At 39.0% G+C, this 23,965-nt stretch overlaps 1 protein-coding gene across 1 annotated transcript in view; it reads left to right on the forward strand.

Annotated features, from left to right (window-relative positions):
- Positions 1-23,965, forward strand: part of LOC148827937 (neurexin-3) — a 379,354-nt gene that overhangs the window by 83,878 nt on the left and 271,511 nt on the right. Inside the window, exons 5-7 of the mRNA XM_088924829.1 lie at positions 1,559-1,720; positions 16,262-16,700; positions 18,479-18,862. Of these exons, the coding sequence (XP_088780955.1) occupies positions 1,559-1,720; positions 16,262-16,700; positions 18,479-18,862 (985 nt within the window). The remainder of the gene's footprint in view (positions 1-1,558; positions 1,721-16,261; positions 16,701-18,478; positions 18,863-23,965) is intronic.

Below are 23,965 nucleotides of genomic sequence, written 5' to 3' on the forward strand. Positions count from 1 at the left end.
TTTGGAACTTGATCAAGTTGAAGTAGCTCTGGGCCTTTACTCCTGCCCTTGCATCTCTCTCTTCTCTCCCTCTCTCTCTCTCTGTTTCGAAAGGACACGCTTTGTAAGACTAACACTAACCATTCATGGAATGAATCATTTTTTTTACTAACCGATACCTAACCAACTAATGTACTAACACCCTAATTACTCATCATTGTTTTTTTGTTTCATTTTTTTATTAACAACCGTTCTGTTCACTATTTTTTAATTTCCTTTCTTCCCCCCTTTTCCGCAAAGCACTCAGGCATTGGACACGCTATGGTAAACAAACTACATTGTCTGGTAGATATCATTCTTATTGTCTTTTTTTGGGTTTGCCGTGTGTACCCTTCCCCTCTTCCTTTTATTTCGGTTTCATTGTAGACACCATTATCAAAAAATGAGGAAACGGGGTTGGTATTTCTTGGCTTTCTTCACTTTTAATTTCCTCCCCCTTCCCCTCCTCCCCCAGATTTTCACCACGGCTTTTACTTCTTTTTCCCCCCCCCTCTCTTCTTTTAACGTCTTCCACTCTTGCTAAGATTTCAGATCAGGCCTGTTTGTAGGGCTTAGTGTATTAACAAAGCCTCCACATTTTATTTTTTATTTTTTTTGGTGAAGACTACAGGCGAACTGGCAGAAGCTTTCCATAAAAAAAAACCCAACAACAACAACAACTACAAAAAACAAAATGGAAACGCGGGAGCTCTGTCAGTTGTTTCCAGTACACTCTGTGCATGGCATGCCTAAATATCACTGCTTCCCCCACCACCTGTGTCCATCCCACCCTGTCTGCTTACGTGTGTCCACTAACACTCTAACTCCCCCCTGTGCCCCGGCTCTGTGTCCCTGCCACACCGGACTCCGCCTTTGTTCTCATGGCATGTGAGGGCCGGCAGTGCCTGTGGCAGCACCTACACCTCTCCTGTGCCCTTCCTTGTGCCTGGGTGTTTCATGCTTGGCGCTTGCATGCTTTTTTGAGTTTATTAGGCGTCTTGCTCATATCGGTGGTGGCCTCCTTGACTTGACTTTCTTCCCTGGTTTGAGCCGTTTTTGAGAAAAACAACCTCCCCCCCCCCCCCCCCCCCCGACACACCCGACAAAATCATGGCTTGCGCATTCATGATGTTTGATGGTAAGACTCCTTTTGGGACGCATGCTCGTCGATGTTCGACTGATCCGAAACTGTAACCCTGAATAAAACAAGTACAAGCGATTGTTCTTGGTTTTAACATTGACTAACCCTCTAAACCTCAATGATGGCGACAACCAAAACTCTTCCATTTTCTTGCCCCCATCAAGGTAAAGAAAATATGTTTCTCAAATATTTTCTTTACTTGTCAGCGATTCCTTCAAAACCAAAATAATAATAAAAAGAAGAAAAAATTGTAATGGGTCTTATTCAAATCCAGAAAATGGAGACTGAACCATACGATCCAAAAATGACTGAACGAGTCCTAGGAGACAGTACCTCCTGTGAAACAATCCTAGAAGGTCATGTGTGGGCATTGTTTTCTTGCTTATATTCTTTGAACAGGTGACAATATCTGTAGATGGCATCTTAACCACTACTGGGTACACACAAGAAGACTACACCATGCTTGGCTCAGATGACTTCTTCTATGTTGGTGGTAGTCCAAGTACAGCGGATCTGCCTGGTTCTCCTGTCAGCAACAATTTCATGGGCTGCTTGAAAGAGGTACTGAAATGTGTTCTTTCACTTCTAGGGTTATGTCTGTGAATGCATTACACTTCACATAATGCAGATCAAACACCAGTATCTTCGTTAGAGATTATTCAAGTGCTATAAAACAATCAATAAAAAAACGTGAGAGGTACACGTATACACAAAAATAACATCCTAATGTAATAAATTTATTTAAAGTTATATATTTAATTTGATGTTCCTTTTTTTTAGAAATCATTTTTGTACAGTAGATTGACACTGCTGTAGTCTGAAGCACAGGTGATTCACTAGAGTCAGCAGAACTGTGGCACAAAATTAGAAACAGGACCAGCTGGCTACCTGCCACTTACTGTTTTAGGTTTTGGAGAATTCTGCCTTTATACATGTTTTGATAAATTAATCTGTAAGAAATGACGTATCTTATGTCCTATCTTAGTAAAAATCGAGCACATGAGTTGGAAGCCTGTCACAAACCGTATTGTACCAGTTCCAGCTGGCAGGATGTCTTAAAACCTTCAGTAGCACTGTTAATTGTTTAATAGGCAATTGAATAAGTCAGCACCTTTAGGCCTCACAATAATGATGTACAGTAGTAAAGCAAGAGACCTCAGAACTGAAGGATCTTTATTTTAGTTAGAATTAGGCAATTAAGTCTTTGCTAGACCTTTGCTGAGAAACATCATTGCATAATTGGTCTTACTGTCAGTGAGGTGGTTATGGGCTTTCCTCATAAGAATTGTGGCACGATCATTATGCAGAATTATGACTGATGATAATTTCTGAATATGTGCATTTTGACCTCCTATTAAGAGCTACTGTTTCTAAGCATTGATCATTCTTTGGGAGTTGTGCTTAGAAATATTAAAGAGTTTAGCCCCCCACTACCTTAAATTGCGGAAACTGTTTCAAATGTAAATGTTTATACTTCAAGGGACTGAGTTCTTTTTTTTCTTTTTTATATCATGTACATCACAGACTTACTTATGAAATACCATTACAATTTTTATGTAATTTTTCTTTTGCAGCCTTATGTAGCCTGATGTATCAGTACAAAATAGTGCACCTGTATTTTTTTTAAATAATTTATACGGAGAATACAGTAAATTGCTTTAGCTGACATTTTATATTTTTATGACAGATTTATGTTCAATTCACTATCTAATCTACTTGGTTAATTTATTTTTTGTTAAAAACAAAACTAAAGAACAACAATCAATACAAAAATGAAATAAGATATATACATACAGTACAGTATGTATGTTCTGTCTTTGAATTTGTCATTCAAACCGTTCTATTAATTTCTTGCTGTTGCTAAATGTTTAATGCTGTCCTGCTTTCAAGTTGAAGGCTGTGTAAAGCGGTTCCCATTTTTGAGATTACAGTAATTTGCCTCCTAAGTGCTGTAACTTTCTGGTTGAGCAGCACTGTACCTACGGTGTTACCAGGAAGAACAAGGTGCAGTGAGATCAGAGATTGCTTCTGTGCTTTCAGTGTGCATTTAAACAGTGACTTAGCAGTAAGCCAAGCTGTCTTTCCAGTTATCCAGCATTTATTACAAGGGACTTGCTTTAATATACTTTACACTGTTAAAATTAACACATGAAAGAGGTTTCAGAAGCAACATTCTGACCAAATCCTTTTTACACAATTGTATTTCCTGTTATGGGTTTACCAGTTTCAGAAAGGAGGGTTTCCTGCTTTCTAGAGTGTTTCTCTGATTTCACCTAACCGATAATACAGTTTTGCTTGAATTGCCTCTTACCCGTTGTTGTGTAACTTTATCATAATTGATTGTGGATTCCTCAGTGCAGATGGCCAGAGTAGGGTGTTTCCTTTTGGTGTCTTTACTTCTCAAAATTGAAGCAAATCAGTATTATCTGCTTTTGTACCTGCCAAGATAGAAACAATGAAATTAGATCATTTGGCTTCTTTCTAGATTGTTGGTGAAAGCCTGCTTAAGAATTGAAGTAGGCATTGCTAAAACTCCAGAATAAAACATCAATTCTGTAGGTAATGTCTCTGGAGCAAACTACATAGCTGTTGAAGTGAATTACTTAGGATGAGATGAGGTGCTTCTTAGACCTGGATGACATCTCAATCAGCTGTTCTTAAATTATTGTGCTTAAAATGCAATCTAGAAGTCAGTTCTCAAAGGTTTCGTCCAAAAGGTTGTTTAGGTCCATGCACCTCTCTGTTTTGTATATACTGTGCCAGTGAGCTTCTCCATTACCTTCTTGACGCCAGTGACATCATCCCTGGCCCAAACACTGCTCCCCGACGAGACGCACCGCAGTGTCAGCTTGCCTGCCTCACACTAGTGCTGCTTCACTCCCTCATTCCCTGTTGCTGCAGATGGGCGGGCAGCTTGGCAGGAAATCCTACTCGAAGCTCTCTCAGCTCTGCGTTCCTTTCGGGCTTCAAGCTGATCTGACCAGAATATGAGTCATTTTTGTCATTGTGCCTCCTCCACTGCCAGGGTCTCCTCATCCCTGCTCCTCACCCATTCCTCCTCCATCCTGCCTGAAACACACTATAGCATTGTAATCTCCTTTTGCCCTGTTTCTCCAGCCTGGCACTTTCTCTTCTCTCTCAGTCCTTAAACTGCTGTATTTCCTAAACAGCTGCCTAGTGTAGGTCAAGGGTAGGAGGCTCTGACCTAGCCGATAATGTTCTGTAGTTTCGACAGTAGCTATACTTGACTTGATTTGTAGTACAGACAGACCTGTGCAGACACCCTCCTCCATCTCGGCTCCCTGCACCTCGGATGCATGTTAGTCCTGTCAGCAGCAGCAACAATCATCTCCTCAAATCCTGGAATTCACCAGATGACAATGAGCAGCCCGTAATAACCATTATAATTTAAAGTGACCTTGCAGCTCTGCTGTTTGAACAGAGTGTGACTGCTCTTCAGCTTATTATGGACCATTTTGCACATAGTGTGATTAATATTAATTTACTTCTTCCTGATGGTGCTCTGTTATCAACCCACAAGCACAGTGCTTTAGCCTGAGTCTTAGATGCAGTTTATGTACTGTAGCATTAGACAAAATAAATTAGGATATATCTGTATATTTGATGAATGCCAGTATTTCTGCTATATGTTCAGTAGACCTTTTGGCTTTAAGTTGCATTGGAACATATATAGAGTATGTGCACATGTCAAGTCATTCCCAAGAGTCACTGCCAAAAGGTTATTTCTGCTGTTTCCTGTGACCCAGGTCCAGCTGTTACTTATTCCTAATCTTAATCCGAAGTCTACAGTCTGTCCAATTTAAATTATAATCATTGCCCTACTACCTTAAACTTACCCTAGTCCTAGCTTTAATCCAAATAATCTTAATTGCTAATTACTATTATATACCAGAAATGCTAATAATTATTATGCAGTAGATACAGATTTCCAGAGTTTGACAGCATTTTAGCATACTATTCTGCTGAAGAAAGGGGCTTCAGCAACATGGCAGGTAGCTTATCCCATACTCCCACACTCCCTTGCACAAAACAAATTCCTTGTGTACTCGGTTTCAAGTGTGTTTCCCCACGGCTCGACGTGTCTGCTTGTAGTCATCTAGGTTTAATAAAACAGGTTCCCAGTTTTAAATGTACGTCCACATAGTTTCCACATGTGTCTTCCAGTATGTGTTTTGTATTTACTCCTCCCATGTGTAAGAATTCTCATGTTCTCAACCACAAACCTAATCCAACTCTAAGCCCTCAATCCTAACCCTTCTCTTACTCTGATCCTGACCCTCGTACTATATCCTGCCTAACCCTGGGTCCACCCCTATTCCTACAGCTAGTAGGAATTCTTAAATCCTCCCAATCCTGATGTCTGACCATAGATATCAAAGTCATCCTACAGATGCTTAAATAAACATATTTCAAAGAATGACAATTTTCCAGTTTCATTATAAAAATCATCAAAATTAAGTATACTTTTTAACTTGCATGTCATGTGCAGTATTGCAGTGCAGTACAATATGTTATTAAATTCCTAATATAATTGTACAATACAAAAGAGTGTTGAACATGAAGGCAGTGTCTGAATTTTCAAAGTCTAAATCATCAGCCAGCAGACACTGACACTTTTATGACCATCAAAGAGTTTTTTCAAGTGTATTTTCAATTTTTTAATAAAATAGAGCATTTGATGTTACAAAATCAATGTGTGATTGTAAGCCTGGCTACAGTATGATGCAGACAGGAAGCTCTGTTTGAGGCTTGTTGAGCACGCCACCCAGTGGAAACAGTGAAATAATACAATAAGAAACAAGAGCTCTGATGTACTGTAGCAATTCACATCAGTAGCAAAGGCAACATTGTTTAACAGATTAAAGGGGAATTCTGGCGCAATAAAACATCCCCATGTAAACTACAGTACCAAACTTTAGTTCAGAATGTACAGTATCTCATTACTGTAAAATAATTGTATGCTCTGAAACATCTCATTCCACCCAGCCAGTCTCAGAAATAAATCCTCTGCTTACAGCCTCCTAAGCCACAGAAGGTGCCTTTTTTAGTACAAGAAAGATACAGTAAGACAGTCTCGTCTCATGTCCGGTACATTGTCTGTGGGCACACTCAACACTAAACCACGGAGGAGGTCAATGATCTCCTCTTTCCTGCACAGAAGTGTTTGTCTAGAGCATGTCCTCACAAAGCACCATATAATCAGAATATAATACCATACCAAATTTGAAAGTTTAGTCATTATTGTAGGGAAAGAGCTGATTCTGTTTGCAAAACACAAAATAAAAATGTTCCAGTATTAGCATCATCTTTAGCTAACATTTACAAAAATAGTGTGAATTGCTTGTACTCAGAACAGATGTTAATTGTTGTCAACATTGTTGATGTTAAAAAGCAGATGTAACCTGAATTTTTATCATTACAATACCATAGGAACATAAGGACCTCTATGACTGAGTGGAGGCCTATTGTATCTGCCCGTCTAGCTTGTTTGTTTGCTTGTGTCTGATGTGAGAAGGGACAGGGTATCAGGACAGTCCAGAGTTCTGTTGCGCTCTGCTTAAAGGAAGTCAGAGCGAGTCAATCATGCATAAAGTGCCCTGTGTACTTGGACACCTCCACATGGGTTGACTTTGTCAGCACCTGTGAGGATTTTGATTGCTCCAATCACACCTTCTCATAGTTGTCAGTGTTCAATAATCTTACATGTAATGGAAGTCAGACATCTACAGTATAACCACTTCGTTTGGTCTGGTTACTCTTGTGGGTGGGTGTTGCATTAGCCAGTCATTAGCCAGTCAGTGTGTATTAGGGTTGTCCTGAGAGACTGTTGGAAGAATACCATCAGGCCCTATAGATTTATTTAAGGCGCTTAAATACTTACACAACTTCTTCCTCTTCTATGCTATAAAGCTACTGTATTTAATGTAGAAGTTTATCTCCTCTCAGCCTGAGGGATGTTGTCTGTTTTTTATCTCGGCAAATACTTTAAAACAGGTGTTTTTGTTTTTATTTTTAATGCATTTTAATGAGACCAGTTATTTAAAATAATGATAATAGCATGTTGAAAGACACAAATTGCTGCTTACATTTCTAGGCTTTTGAGTAATTAAAATAATATTAATTTATAATGGCGTAGTGTTATGCTCATTACGCATTTAATTTATTCTACTGGAAAATGGGCAGCTAATTTTAGGCCCTGGCATTACGAGTGAGTGTGATTGAGCCCTGCGTCAGATATTTACAGGGTCATCATCTTTTTTGCTCCAGAATGAAATGTGTTCCTTCATTTCTGAAAGTCATTGTAAAGGTAAAAAAAAACTAGTGAAATTATAGCTCCTGTTTTCTTAGTGGGGAAAAAATGTGTGCAAACTGCTCATGCTCTTGAGAGGAAATAGTTTGCTCAGAGGGAACAGAAAAAAATAAAGAGTATACATTTTTTTCCTGATTATTTTTTTAATTCCTCTGGGTATTTATTGGAGTTGCAAAAACTGGGAGATAGGGGCAAAAATATTGAAGGTCAGTGTGTTTGTTTTATTCTGTAGTTTTGCTTCATGGGTCATGCACAAACAACGAATACTTACAGTACTTCTTTTTATATGGAGCAAAATACTTTTTAAGCCCCACAGATTTTTATTTGTATACACTCTGAATTAAAACAGGTTCTGTAATATGTTTATTATTCATTAAACTAATAAAATGCACTTAAGGTGCTGCATTAGATATTTGTAAATTGCTTTTCCATTAGTTGGGGAAGGACCCAGCTGCGTAAAAATCTTTGTGTTGTGCTTTCAGTCATGTACTGTAGATTGTTGAATCTAATAGGTGCAGACATACTTGGAGTAATGAGGAAAATAGTCTATTCTCTGGGTGTCAGTCTAGTTATTCCATTAAAGCTGCAGCACTGAGAACATTAATCAGAGTTTGCTTTAACATGCAATCCCCTCATGACCAGAAGTGCTAATTATTATAGACACAGCTCTTTCTAGAGTCTGACAGCATCTTAGCATACTGTACTATTCTCCATGTGCTGCATTATCAAAATATGTCACCATCTCTCTTGCATAGCAGCAGTGTGTGAACACTGACTGACCTACTAAGCACGCCTGGATATTTATTTTGATATTTTAAGATTAACCAGTCCTCCCCTCACTTATCAATGCAGACCAGTGATTCTCGTGATGGAACAGGGTATTGTGTGGCAGCCTTGCAGAGATCTGACAGATGCATAAGCCCATCCTTCTTCCAGCTGATCCAGTTGGATCAGTTCCATTACAAGTTGATGTTTAGCGACATGCTGGAATAAAAGCCTGGCATGCTGGAGAAACATCTGTAGCTCTTTGGATGGTTTTGCACGTGAAGATTCTTAATCGTCCCATTAATACATACTTGGTTAGTATTTATTTTTTTGTTGACTTCTTTAATTGAAGGGTATAAATTCCTACCCTTGGAAAATATTCCCATGAGAATTAACTGTATAAATAGCTTTTCTCCACTAGTGTAGCTGGCAGTGTTGTCTGTTTTGTTAATCAGATGAGAAGGATCTTTATACTGGGCCTGTTGACAGTAAAATACGATCATGCAGCTTGTACAGCTTTAGAAATGTTGCTTTTACATAAAGCAGGTAAAACAGGGTTAAAAAGATTTAACATTACATTTCTATTTTTGCACCCTTTTATAAGGCACAAATATGGATTATTGGCAAATTATTTGCTCTGTACATCTCAAATGTACTGTATCAGTAGTTGTAGGGTTTTGTTTAGCAATTGCTCGTGGTTTTAAGTATAAATAGGGCTGGAGCACGGAACCCCGTCTCTGGTCTTCAAGGGCCACTGACCAGCAGGTCTCTCTAAATCTCCAGCTAAGAACAAGGAAAGGCGTCATCTAGTCTAATTAAGCACATAATAATTTCAATTAGGTAATTAAGGGCTCAGCTGTAAGGAAAACCAGAAACCTTCTAGCCCTGGACTGGGCAACTCTGAGCAAGAAGATTAATGTATAATTTGCTCATGTGTAATGGCAGAGCTGTTCAGATATAGTACAGTATGTGCTATTGGAAATACAGGCATGTTTAATGTTTCCATTTATGAAGCATCTTGAAAATTTTTGAGCTACGTAGTTTATTGTGATCCTTGGTTACTTTGACTAAATTGCCCAAATAAATTAATTAGATGGTGTCAAATAATTATGCCCTTGAAGTGGTTCAGATTTGCTTTAGACAGAATTAAAATGCATTTTTGATCAGTGTTTCAGTCTTCCTGACTGTAAAGAATACTTTTAATTGGCCCCTCCACAACTCCAAACAAACAGAAACTGTAAGGGAAGTAACCTTCACACTGCAGGCTTTCAGTGGGACCCTGGTCAACAAGGTGATTCGGGTGTTTAAACAGACGGGGTATTGTGCTCTGAAATGATTGTTAAAATGACAGATAACATGTTATCACCACACCTGGCCCGGCTCATGGAAGAGTGAAAGGTGTCAGGATGAAACCAAGTAAAGAAAACGTAGGAGCAGAGATCTATACATTGACACAGCTAATGTGTCAATTAATTGGCTTAATTGATGCATTAAGAGGATAAAGGAGGTAAAAATTGCTTCTCAATATCAACAGAGTTTTTAACAGAGTTTTCTGTGTTGAATGGTGTATTGGTAGAGATGGTACTGATTCTTCAGAGCCAGGTGATAATGCAGGCGATGTTGCATCGCTTCTGAAAGCAAAGTCAGCAGCAGTTCGCAATGGTGAAACATTAGTGATGCCCAGTGAAGGAGATGAATGTGATAGGTCAATGGAAATGAACTGGAACTGGAAATATTTTGCCTTGAATTGAACAGTAGGTGCACTCATCAAGTACTTAAGGGTTTCAGATACTGTATGTGCCATTCTATTAGTTAAGTTCATTTTCTTTTTCACACAAACAGACATATCTGTTTGGGAAATGGTAGAATTTGACACATATCCTGCATGATGATTCTGTCTAGTATTGATCTGGCTCAGGTTTCTCGTCAGACATTTTCAGCTGTGAAAAGTAATACATTTCTTTTTTTTCCAGCAGAAATGCATTAAAATGCCATGCCAGTGTTATCAGTTGGCTGTAGTGCTGTCTGAGGCATGCATTTGTTTTGGTGACACTTTCTGTTGTTATCTGCTTATCTTCACTGAAATACCTTTGGAAACAGACCAAACAGGCGAGGAAGCAAACACGCTACATTTTCCAGTGTGTCCAGTGTGTACATGGAAATACCATCAGAATGCTATCATCCCCCTTGACGAGTGAATAATCTATAACAATTTCTAACTTTTATACTGTTTGACCCAGAAGCCATTAATTCCTTGAAAGTAGTGAGGACGCCTGTAGGCAAAGATTTATAGGTGTAACAGGCGGCTAGGGATGATTAATGTGCGTGTCATCAACTAAGCAATGAAGCTACTCGGGAGCAGAGCTGCATGGATTGCAAATCGTGCCTTGCTGTGTGGAAGAGGCAAGAGTTTTGACATGGGTTGAAGCCTGCGCTGAAGATGTCCAAGCTCGAGATGATCTACGTCCTGCAGGAGGATCTGTCAGAGGCTTTCCTGATGCTGTGTTAAATACAGTGCCATTGCCTGTTGTGCTAGCTGAAGACTGGTGGTACAATGCAGAACAGAAGCGCTGGGAAAAAGAATAAATATGTTCATTCAACTCTAGTGGTGATTTCAGTTTTACTGGAGTTAATTTAAATCAATGTCACATGTGTGTGCTTGCTCATACACAGTACCTGGAGAGTCACAGTGCTGTCTGTGTGTGCCTGCTCAAAAAGAGAAGAGTTATCGAGTGTCAGTATTCAATTAATTAATTGTTTCTTATATGCATTTCCTTCATTAACAAAAATAAAAGAGAAAGAACCAGACTAACAGTGACAGCTGGCAGGTTGTTGTCCTTTTTTCTTTTTCCTACCCTAGTTATGGCACATAGGATGTTTATGTTTACCTCTGCCTCAGCAGCTCGTATGAAATCGGGGAAGGCTTTTTATCAGAATGTTTAAACTAGGAAAGAAAAGTGACTGGAAGTTTCCTGATAGTTTTTGTCTCATCAGTAAAGCAAAACAATTATCTGACATATAATATGAAGATTGAGGATGCAAGATGACAGTAACCCAGAGTGACTAAACTGCAAAGTATCAATTTGTGTCAGAAAACACTGCTGCTTTTGTGCAAGCAGGAAATTGCTGAGGACAGTGCCGTTTAGAAAATGAAAAATGCATCAAGTGGAAGTTACATGGATAAACGGGATAAATAATATAATAGATAATAATCATTAATGATAATCAAACAGAGATATGCAGTTATAGATAGTTTTGGCTTTCAGCATTCAGATATCTTCTACAAATATCTTTCCTAGTACACTAAAATGTTAAATAAATATACAGTAAGTTGTTGCTGTAGTTTTTTAATGTTTCCATGTATGTGTTTTAGAGAATAAAGCACATTTGTGTGGTGCCATGTGCCATATGCTCATGAATCTCATGTGGCCTTTTGTAGGTAGTAGTAGCATGCAGTAGCATTGCACACTATGCAGTGTGCAACAGTAAGAAAGGTTGCAAATGAGGGCAGCCCATTAGCCACAGCTAACCTGTTTGGAACCTATGTAAGTAGTTAGTTAATCCAGTGATCTCATCCAGCCTTTCCTTGAAAGAAGCCAGGGGATCAGCTTTGACAACATGGCTGAGTAGCTGGTTCCACATTCCCACAATCGTGGTCTTGATAATAAAGGCAGTTCCAGGTAGTTTCCCTGTGCCCCCTGGTTCGTGTTTCACTGTTCACCCTGAAGAAGTCCACTGCTCTGATTTTGTCAAGGCCTGTGAGGTGGAATACTTGGATTGGGTCATTCTGTAGCCTGTTCTCTGTTCAAGACTAAATGGAGTTTATAATGAATGTCCAGGCGGGATGACAACGACCAAGTTCAGTCAGACTTGGCTGTCAGTAATTAGCAATCACTCCTGAGGTCATTCCTTTTCTAAACACTATACATGTAAATACTGTATGTGATTTACTTCTCTCTCTCTCCTATCTTCCCATTTTGCATCCCATCTTCACCCTATCTGCTCCTCTGCAGCTGCCCCTTGGTCACTCCTCGTCCTCTGGCCAGGAGGTCAGCCCTCAGTCAAGAGGGTTAAGCCAAATTTTGACACATACAGTATAATCCTTTTGGTACACTGAATTCTTAGGTGTTATTCTTAGTGAAAAATGTTTTGTGTTCCTTCACTCTTCAGGTCCTTCAATATACTGTACATAAATAGAAAACAATAGAAAACAAATCAAAATTAGGAATTGTGGGCTGTTTTCACGGGACAATGAGTAGGGTTTCGTAGTTGTGAGCCATGTTAAGCCTGAAAAAGATGGAGATATGAAAAGGAGGAGATTTTCGGGAAGCCAAAAAATGTGGGACAGGCTGAATCACAGCAGCGGGACCAAGGACAAGTGCTGCCAGCATTTCATTAACAGAGAGAAATTCCTACTTTAATAGCCAGCTGTCATTCTACACAGTATTAGTGGAGCAGTAGAGCTGTGAATGTGTGTGTATTTGTGGACTGCTTACAGTATGTATGCTGCTGTATTTTTGACACTTGTGTTGATAAGGCCTTATACCTGTTCTGTGTATAATCTTTTAATCATGTCGGGAGGTGTACAGTGTCGATGGCTGAAAAGCTGTTGGTCAGGTGATGGATGTTCACTGACAGTACAGTTTGAGACGTTTTCAAAGGGCAGGGATCTGTGTTTCATAACATTTGGCACCAGTAGCAATTTTCTTGATTTTCGAATCAAAGTGCTCAATGTGAGGGTCCTGAAACTCAAAAAGGGCTTCTTTCTGAAAAATATCCAAAATGGAGGGGATGTTTATTTCTGTAAATCATAATGGAGTTTGGGACAAAAGTTTGGAAGGGATGATGGCAACCAAGTCCCCTTCATCGGAGCTGTTCTGACTTGTAATCATTCGCCAATCAACGCCACTTTCCAACCCCCCATATCTGTGGCCCGGTGATTTCTGACAGGGTGCCATTATTCCCTGGGCAGCATGCAACTGCAGTATTTCACCTAGAATAAAGTAGGATGGAGCTGGGTGCCTTGAAAGGCAAGATTCAAGTTGTGACCAGTTCATACGTGTGTATACTGTACAGTATGTGACTACGTCAGATACAGTTGATTGAGTCACGTAAATACTGTATTTGTAAAGGGCATTTGACTCACATGTCTTTTTTTGTTGTTGTTTTAAATGTGAACCTTAGGAAATGAGTTGTGTTACTGGTTATCTCGAGGCTCTCCTGGCTATGCTTGAGGTGTACACCTCTTACTATTCATGTCTATTTATAGAAAGGAGCCGTAGATCGATCTAACCACAGCTACGCTCTGTTGTTGACACGAGGTCTGGAAAGTATCCGTGTTGAACCAGCTCTCTTTTGGTTCAATCAATATTGAGCCGCAATCGAGAAATGTATAAACTTATAGACACTTTTTCACTGTTTACAGAAGATGGTATGATTCCATACACAACTAGAGAATAGCAAACATTAAGGTACTGTAGTTACACTGTAGTAAACAATGTCATCGATTTATTGTCATCAGTTTATCTGTTATAAGATAAAATATGTATTTGTATGCAGTGTAAAAATGTTTTATTAAGGGCTTTGCAGCTGAACTGAACTGAACTGTTTCTACAATGTTGCTACTGTATTTGTGGACTGAAGACCTTGAGTCAAGGGTCAAACTGCTGTCCTGCAGGACCTTTCCAACTGTGGTGTTTCAGCTTGGAGAGTGTCCTGAGTGGAGCCCCGATATCATCTTCTGGGAGGTCCCATTGTCATTTAAACCAACAATTTAGTTAGAAAGGTCTTACTTTTCAAATATAAACTAACATTTTAACCAACAACTGTTATGTATCCCTCCAGACTGAACGCCTTGCTATCATTTGTAACATCTCATCCGAGTAGGATCAATAATAAAGTTATTTCTGTACATAAAGCACAAAATGAAGGAAAAATGTTTCTAATGCAGTTAGAGTTTGTTTGGATCCTCCACTGCTGTTTCCAGGTTGTACTCTTGGTCATACTCGTAGCTTAAAATATTGGCAGAAGGGTCTCAGGACAGTGCTTATACCAAACCACATGAGATGAGTAGTTATTTATTGTGTTAAATTTATGAGTATTACTGTATGTGGTATTTAGAACACTTAAACTCAGTCTTGCCTTTACTGTCAAACAGAATTTTACAAAAACTTCAAGGGTCTCTGTTTTAAAGTTGGTTATTTAACAGTACATTAATCAAGAGCCCTGATTCCCCTTGTATTATGATGCTCAACTGAATTTTGGGAGGAGAGTCTCTTTGAACCTATCCTAGTACTTCAATAGCATTGGGGTGTTGCCATTATGTACAGTAGGTACTGTAGGTAAGTCCCTTTTCAGGCCATAAAGGCCCCTGGGGAATGGGGGGTAAGGGCCACCATTTTCCTCAACCATCCGACACTGGAGGTGGAGGTGATGTGGTCAGCATCACGCTCTGGACAGCCTATTACCCCCGGAAGGATTAACCCCCAGTACTCACTTGGAAAGCAGGCTGAATAGACTTGGGAGCCATCTGGAAGGAACTAGAGAAACCTACCGTACATCGCTTGCCCCTACCTGGGATCGAACCCGGGACCTTCCAGTCAGAAGCTAGACACCCTTGCCGTCTGAGTTACTCTTTGCCGTTATGCACTGTCCACTTTTCTTTATAAGAATTGAAACAAGCATGTCTCCTGCTGCTGTAATGTACAAAGAAAGATGCTGTGATGTTTTGTCAGGCCATTACCATAGCTATCTGTGGAAACAGACTGGGATTCATGTGTCAGTTTAGTGAAAAAACATTTACCAATCTCTACATGGTTTCCTGTCCCTGCTTTGATAGAAGACATTGATACAGTTTACATTAAGGTAGAATTAACTGTCCTTGTGCTGACATTTAGTTCTGAGCAGAGGGCCTCATCTCCTGATCACTTACCGTTAAAGGGCTTTCCGAGAGTTAGTTTCAATCAATCACATTTTCTTCACGAAGCTCCATTTCATGCCTTTCGTCTCAAGACACTTTATACTCTAAAGATTACGTTAAACAAACACATACAAAACAATAATTAAAAAAACAATTGAAAAGAGCAGAATTTAAAGCTGGTGCATAAAAATAAATATTTTATCTGGGTCTAACAATATTTATGGACTTGGGGTTTCTAGTACACATGTGCAAAGAAGTTCATAACTGAGGTGCAGAGATGGAAGACACTTGCTCACAGTTTACAACCTGGTTTGTGTCAGAGAGCTGACCTGTATCTACTATGTATGAGACTCAAATCGAGGGTGATTGAGGTGCCCTCAGGTGCACATGGCCTCTCTAATGCAGTGGAGGAAGGTTTTAAGATCTTGAACGGCACTCTACAGTGAATCTGATTTAGACTTTGTGAGAGCACCTGCAGTGTCTGAAGAAGACCGCACAGCTGAAACGTTGTGTTTTCTCTATTCTCTTTTCAGCATAAGAAACTTTTGCTACACACATATTTTTATATCCTTATAACATGGAGTAAGCAAAAACACTGCTGTTAGTTAGGAGAAAAGGGCAAATGTAAGGCTCATCTGTATGAGCCAATACCATACCAATAGTATTATATGCAATACCACATTTCAAAAGTACTGTATTTGTCTAGAGAGTAAGAAATGGCAAAAAGAGTCTGTCTAGTACAGACCTTTGAGGCACACGGGTATAAACAGTTATTGTGACGGAAGTGCAATGACTAACAGTGATTGCAAAAATAAGACAGAAACCAGCATAGAAAGGTGTCGGTAATGGCAGTGGAATCTTTACAGATGGTGTTGTGAAATACATTGTCAAAGGACTCCATTTGTGCAAGCCAACAAAACAAGGGAGTAGGATTCACAGCCACAAGAGCATCTTTCACAACCCTCACTTAAATCACTTAAATCGTTTCTGAACAGTGCTTCTTTGAGGACTTCATTGACTCATTATAGTCATGGACAACCTCATCCGTGGGTTTTCACTTGGGTTTTGTTTTTTGTCTTTTTGTCAGGTTGTATATAAGAACAATGACATCCGATTGGAGCTGTCACGCCTTGCTAGGATTGTAGACCCTAAAATGAAGATCCAAGGAGACGTGGTGTTCAAGTGTGAAAACGTAGCCACCCTGGATCCCATTTCTTTCGAGACTCCCGAAGCTTACATCAGCCTTCCTAAGTGGAACACCAAAAGGATGGGCTCCATCTCCTTTGACTTCCGCACCTCGGAGCCGAACGGACTTATTCTGTTCACTCACGGGAAGCCGCAGGACAGGAAGGATTCCAGGAGCCAGAAGAACACCAAGGTTGACTTCTTCGCTGTGGAGCTGCTCGATGGCAGTCTGTATTTGCTGCTGGACATGGGGTCTGGCACGATCAAGGTCAAAGCCACCCAGAAAAAGGTCAACGACGGAGAGTGGTATCATGTGGATATTCAGCGGGATGGAAGATCAGGTATGGGTTGGGCTTCTCGGCACAAACCATTTTATAGGTTACAATAATCGCCAATAATCTTAAGCATCATCTTACAATAAGTAGTGTTATAGATTATTTACTGTGAAAAATCCTTTTTTTCTTAGAACAGAACTATCGTTTTACATACTGATGGTAGCTTTCATGGCAAAATAACAATCTGTACTTAATTACTTACAACATATAAATATCAATAAACATTTGAAAAGAGAAGAGGATCCAAGAACATACCGTATTTCACTCAGTTTAATCCTTCATAATGACGTTTATAAAGTAGAGCTGGAACATTTCACCAGCAAGCAGCTAATCATGAATGATTAGGTAAGCACATGACAGGAAACAGAGAGGTATTGCTTCAGTTGTTTTACACAGATGTATTTTGGGGAAAAGGACAGTTTTACTTCTGAAATAACATGTTTACAAAGACAACACAGTTTGGAAACAATAGGGCTGCTTTTTTATTTTATTAAAACAATTGAAAATGATTTTTTACAAACAGATACATTATTTTAAATAACATGTTTAATGTTAAAATGTTAAGGTTTGCTTTACACAAGTAATGTTCATTATTTTAAAACTACTGTTGTAAAATTTATAGCTACAAGCTTAGTTGATAATATGTTTACTAAGACCAGGTAATTTGCCCTAAGTCAAATTAAGACAATTTATTACTTTATTACTTTCATGCTAACTTGAGATAAACAACCATGTTCAGCAAAGGACTATTAGATAATTATGCACTTTGGTGTGAGATGCACCAATGCCCACTGAGAGCTGTAAAACTCTGATAATTACTTTAAATGGGGGATACCTGGCATTCTACAAATTTTAAATCCATTTTGATGCTTTGGTCTAATGGCTTGAGTAATTCTCAGTTTGACACAACTGACAGTTGTGTTTTACTGGAGCACTCTAAAAGCAAAATGAGTCAGACAGGTTTTAGGGCAGAGCTCCCAGAATACGTTTTTCCTCTCTGTCTCTGTTGCCTTTGAGTCTCGCTTTGCCACCTTTCAATCGATCATTAAGGCTCCATGTCGTTTTATAGAGTGTGACCCCTTTGAAATCTAAAGGGATATTAAGAATGCAGCCCATTAGCCAATGGTGAGCAGGTGATATGGAGCAGATCTGTCACTTCAAGACAGATTATTCATATTGATCTGGAGTCCCTAAGTACAGGGTGCTATTTAAACTTTATATCCTCCTCGGTGCCTAAGTCAGGGAGTTCAGTGGCTTAGATTAGAGCAACTAAGAAAATAAACAGGAGTAATGCACTGGTACAGCAGTTCATATACTGTAATACAGCAGCTGCGTGGTTGCCTCAGGATTCATGATATATCTCCTAGTAAGCCAAAAACTGCCTGTTCCTTTCCTTATTAATCTTTCAAATTATATGTTGGGAAGCTTAATAAAGTATGTTTTTCTGCTACTTCTAATAATCATCAAAAGGCACCGAATTAGAAAGAAGCCTGCAGCTGGTTTGTCCATATTCCCTGCTCAGACCTCTATTTCCTTGAGACAGAGGAAATTCACTGTGAGCTGAAAAAAACACACGACAAAACTCATTTCTGTAACTGTTTTAAGATGCTTGTATCTTAAACTAAGGCTAGGCAATCACAGTACATGGGAAGAAGGACGTTTATGTACTAGGTATATTGTGATACTGTAGATGTACCCAAGAAGCTCTTGAGTTTTCAAAATCAGTTGTGGTTGTCTCAACATACAATTTTGTATTACATTATGCATTTTGATTTTCTTTTCAGGTACCATTTCAGTAAACAGTCGCCGCACACCATTTACAGCAAGTGGAGAGAGTGAAATTCTCGATTTAGAAGGGGACATGTATCTGGGTGGCTTACCTGAGAACCGGGCAGGTCTCATACTGCCCACGGAGCTGTGGACTGCCATGCTTAACTATGGCTATGTGGGATGCATTCGGGACCTGTTTATCGATGGCCGAAGCAAAGATATTAGGCAGATAGCTGAGGCACAGAATGGAGCCGGAATAAAGCCTTCCTGCACCAAGGTCAATGGTAAACAGTGTGAAAGTTACCCCTGCAGAAACAATGCTTTGTGCAAAGAAGGCTGGAATAGATTCATTTGTGATTGCACTGGCACTGGGTTCTGGTCCAGAACATGTGAAAGAGGTGAGTTAACCATTTCTTAACATTTTGCAATACGAAATAATAAACGGCTATCTTTTAGCTTTTTTGTTGTTCAGTAAAAGACGATTATTTTGCTGCGGCTCACTTAAGAGGTAATTTTACCCCTTGCTTCATTATTGATTTTTAGCTCGCATTTAAATAAATCAACAGATATTTCTTTTTGCTTTGCTTTTGGAGAAATTATTATCATCAGTTCAAGGCAGACCTGTGTTAAACTGCTGTCTTAAACCTGTATAGCACCATAAAAATGGGTTGATTTCAGGTTAATGGGAATTACAATAAAGAAATGCGGTGCGTTATGGTCATCGTTCAAAAAGTTCTTTTACCATTTTGCCAAAAAGATTTTTTTGTTATTTTACCTACAGTATGTTTTTTTTTTCTTCAAGTGTACAACAAATCACAGCAGAATCTATCTGTAAGTGAGAGGAGCTTGTGTGGTTGAGCAAACCCCCCTCAATTGCATCATGTTTTTATGACACACTCAAAGTAGTACTTGTGGTTTTGGATGTGGCTTTCATAAATCAGATTTTCCTTGAAAATGCTTCTGAGTTTAGAGGATAAAATAGTTTCATTTTCATCATATGGAATTTGTGAATCTAACAGTGCCTTGAAGTATGCTGCATGACAGAAATACTGTAGGACATTAAACTGTGAAAATTACCCAGGTACAACGAAAGCACAGTCCCATGACTGTTACTGTTATCCATTTTTATTCCATGTTGCTGCACAGGAAAGGGAATGTTGGCCATTGATCATGGGCAGCTTGATTCCACTTAATGCAAAATCCAGTGTCTTTTATTATCTCTGTTTAAATGGAATTTCTTCTGACGTGGAGTTTGTTCCTGCACTTCGGCATGTTCAGAGTAATACCTTAATGAAGGGCAGAAGCAAACCAGGAGGAAGTGACTGGTTTGAGACAAAAAGCAGTGTGTACATTTAGATAAATGACTTACGCCAAGAACAGCTCCCAGCAGAAAAGCTGGTTGTCTGATTACGTTAACCTTGCTTTAATCATGGTAAAAATCTATTTTTGAAACACTCAGCAGCATGTGCATAGGAAGTGAGGCTTTCTGTTGTTTTACTTGCCTAAAGAACAGACCAGAACTGTGCAGCAGTCATGCCATTGGGCTTGTTGTACTGTACATACTGATCACGTTTTAGTAGGGTTAGTAAGAACTGTGTATTTAGAGGTTTACTTTTTATTAACATTGTAGATCTGTATCAGAGCTATTTCAGGACGCTCAGATGCTTTTAAAAAAAATGAAATAATCCTTTCCTTGATAAGAAAAATCCAAACCTTTCATTGGTGTTCACAGTGCATCAGGGTCCAGGAGGAAAAAACTAGAAATAGAAGACAACACCAGTCTTTTAGGTCTGACTGTTGTTTTCTGAGTGTGCCATTGCAGTTTGTACAGATCCTTAAAGTCTGTTGTTTGTGATATTTAGTCCCCTTAGCTTGGCTGGCTGCTTGCTGCTGTAGGATTCGGCTCTGCCTGAGCCAAGCATTAGCTCTGCAGAACCTTCATTTACGATGTAGGCTGGGGTGACATTGGAGGTGCCACCATCTGGGAAAGGCAGCCTCTGTCAAGGCAGTTCTCTCTGATTGGAGCAGGGAAACAGTGGCTTTTCTGAGTCTTGGCAAGAGCCTTACATTTTAAAGGCGCAGACTAAAAATAATCTCCTTCTCGCATGTGCACTCTGAGTTTTTAATCCAACAGATACCGTAGGTTATGTGGGGAAAACTGTTTCTGATGCTCATCTTCTTTTGAAAGAAGAGCTGAAAGAGACGGAATAATTTTAAACTGGAACAGATCGTCCTCATGCACTATTAAGATATGAGTGTAGAAAATAAAAACAATACTGTTTTTGTATTCAGTTAAATCGACCCCTTTCTATCTCATATGACCAGACTTCCACATAGTGCCTAACCAATAGTTACAGCCTACAGTAGTTGTATACAATGCAGAAATTCAACAATGGAGAACTTGAGACCAAATATACGATAATTAAAAGTGCATTGTTTTTGTTTACTCACTTCAGCTTTGCATTTGCAATAAATCTCGACTGTACTTCATATTACAATATTTTCCATGCACACTGGACAATTCTCTAGGTGGGGTGAGGGTTCAATTTTCAGTGGAGTTCTGCTGGAGAATGTCAAAGGAATGCAGGACAATTGCACAGTGGTTTCCTCCTACAGTAGTGTTCAGAGATTTCTGAGGATATGGGAGGTTTTTCTGTAGAGCATGGCTGGGTTCCTGTGTGTGTTCCATAATAAACCTGCATGTTTTTGACAAATACAATATCACAGCCAAGGCATGCGGTCACTACACCTGTCCTGAATTCTGGACCAGTCTGTGTCTTGGATATGAGGTAACAGTGTGCATTAAGATTCAGATCTGTTCTTAGATTGTTTTCAAAGATGAGGATTTTGGAAAATCGTGAGAGACTCTCGAATCCTTGAAAATAGGAATCATAGACCAGGCGCTGGAGATATTTTCAGAGAAGTCAGAGGTCAAGTCAGAGGCAAGCTCATTGCTGGATGAAGCATGTAGGGGTTCCTGTATGTCCTTTAGAGTAACAGTGAGCCTGTGTATACCCCATAATAACTTACAACACAGTTCGCAAGGTATGGATCTCTTAGATTTCTGAAAATTTCCCAGAACTGATCATAAGAACCTGAATTAATCACTTTAGGTTTTTATCAGAATTGTTACTTGGCCTCTTAATATGAAGATAGTGTAGTTATGATTGCTGTTATTCTTATTACTTAATGCATCATATTGTTTGCTATCCTAGAGTACTGTATATGCAGTTTCTCACCCCATGAAGAACGTGACAGGTGATCATTTATATGTGAGGGGCAGTGCACAGATGTAAGGTTCTATATGCTGTTAACACCTGTCACAATGTCTGCCCCTGAAGCATTTTTCAGTATCAGCGTCGAGGAACCAGGGTCTTGGCTTAGTTCCTGTGTAGGCAGAAAAAACAATAGCTTGCCAAATTTCTCTCTCACTTTCTGCTGTTTGCTGATATTCTGAGGTCAGTTAGAGCATCTACTTTGCTTCAGAGACACAGCCACAAACTGTAGACTATGAGTTAATATTTAAGATCTAATCCTTTGCTGGATATTAATCAAATACTAACATAATGTTTGTTTTCTTTAATAAGTGTTATTGTTTCAGGATACCTCAGGGTGACAAGTTTGGTATTAATTTAAAAGTTGTCAGCCTGCAGTACCTTCTTGAAATGTTCCATTTGCTTTTGTGTATTCATCAAGGAACAGCAAGAGTTCCTCAGCTTGTGAAAATTAGAATGATGTTTTTAATCATTTCATACTGTTCCACTTATCTAATCTATTGATCTAAATGCATGGATCAGCTGCTCAAATATAAAAATATCTCAGCAGCAATGTCCTCCAAGCCCTCTCTTTCAGTTTCAAATGCCCTTATGGAATCACTGCAGAACGTTATTTGAATCCATTATTCGGCAATTATCTTGTTTAATAATCTGCAAAGCAGATGCACATGCATATAACCCCTCTGTCCATTGATTGAACATTAGTCCTTTCCTTGATTCTGAATAAGATATGTCAAAAAGAAGTCACCTGAAACCGCAGATACCTGCTCTTGGTTAATTTTAGCAAGTACTCTTGTAGGAACAAAACACTTCTCGCAAATATGAGATAATGGATTAAAATCTCTGGCACACTATGTACCTTAAAATAATCTAATCTTCCATCTAAATGTTACCTGATAACCAAGCAGATGTCAGGTTTCAAGGATATTGCTTTCTATGCATATTTGGAAATGTTGTACTGTGACACTCAGGGTTTATATGCTGTAAGCAACCATTTTTGTAAGAATGTTTCTAAATCTCCTTTACATTATTCGGTTTTATTTGTTATATCTACATCTTTTTGCATATATTGTTAAATTGCGCGTACTCTAATATTAAAAAGGGGCATTTTCAAAAGCTGGGCTGTGGGTAACACTGTAAATATATTGCTTTCTGTGTTTGGGTTGCTGATGATTCTTCAGGGATTTAAGGAATTGTGATATTGTGTTAATGAGTTCAAAAATAGGAACACATTTTGCTTTGTGCCTATGGATGTTATCATTCGTGTCACAACAATTCTTACACATCTGCATGGTGTGATTCAAGACTTGCTGGTTTTTATATGACCTACAAATAAAAATATGGGCAGAATATGGGAATATGTGAAAATTTTAGACTTAGATGTGAAGAAATCCATCAGCCCACCTTACTTAGTTTAGTTGCAAGGAGCTAATTGATCTCATTATTGTACAAAAAAGTCTCCTTTGTGCATTAGCACTACATTTGTAAGTTGCGGTTTTCAGTTAAAAAAGAAGAGTTTTCAAGTAGGCCACGTTGCATAGCACGTACTGTATGCAGTTGCAATAAGAAAACTGTGAAGAAAACTAAGAAAAGGGGATTGTATGAAGAAATTAAAATAGTTTAATCTTTTAATTTATATTAACAATAAATAATAATGTTAATTAATATTTAATATTATAATAGCCATATAATAGTATGACAGCCTTTAAAATTTAGTCACTTAACGTCATGGAATCCCACATATAAATGCGAACCTCATGTGGTGTTTTACACTGACAGGCCTGTGCACTAATTAAATTCTATTTAATTTATATAATTTAATGTATTCTAACTGCAATTGAAAGAGTTTACACAACCACATTGGGCAGTGGGCCCCTTTGCATAGGCCCCCAGGGGCCCGAGCTGTCCGACGGGCTCATCAGTTTCCCGGTGAGATAAGAGTTTGCTGTGGCCGGCAGTGAAACCCGATACTTGGATGACCACTGCAGACTGTGGTTACAGACAGATTAAATAACAAGACCTTTGAGAGCCTTCTTATTAGCTAATGTTGAGTCTTTTTTATGCACTCTACTGAAAATCTGAATAGGCAGCTAATGCTGTCTTTTTCCTTAGCTCTGTGTAGTGTAGCAAGGAGATTTATGTGCGTTTGCTGCTGAGCGGGTTTCAGACTGCTAGCTACAGCACTTGAGTTAATCGCTATTGATTCTGGCACTGTGAAGGTCACCT

Source organism: Atractosteus spatula, chromosome 9 (genome assembly GCF_055471065.1).
Source record: "Atractosteus spatula isolate fAtrSpa1 chromosome 9, fAtrSpa1.hap1, whole genome shotgun sequence".
NCBI classification, from domain to species: domain Eukaryota; kingdom Metazoa; phylum Chordata; class Actinopteri; order Semionotiformes; family Lepisosteidae; genus Atractosteus; species Atractosteus spatula.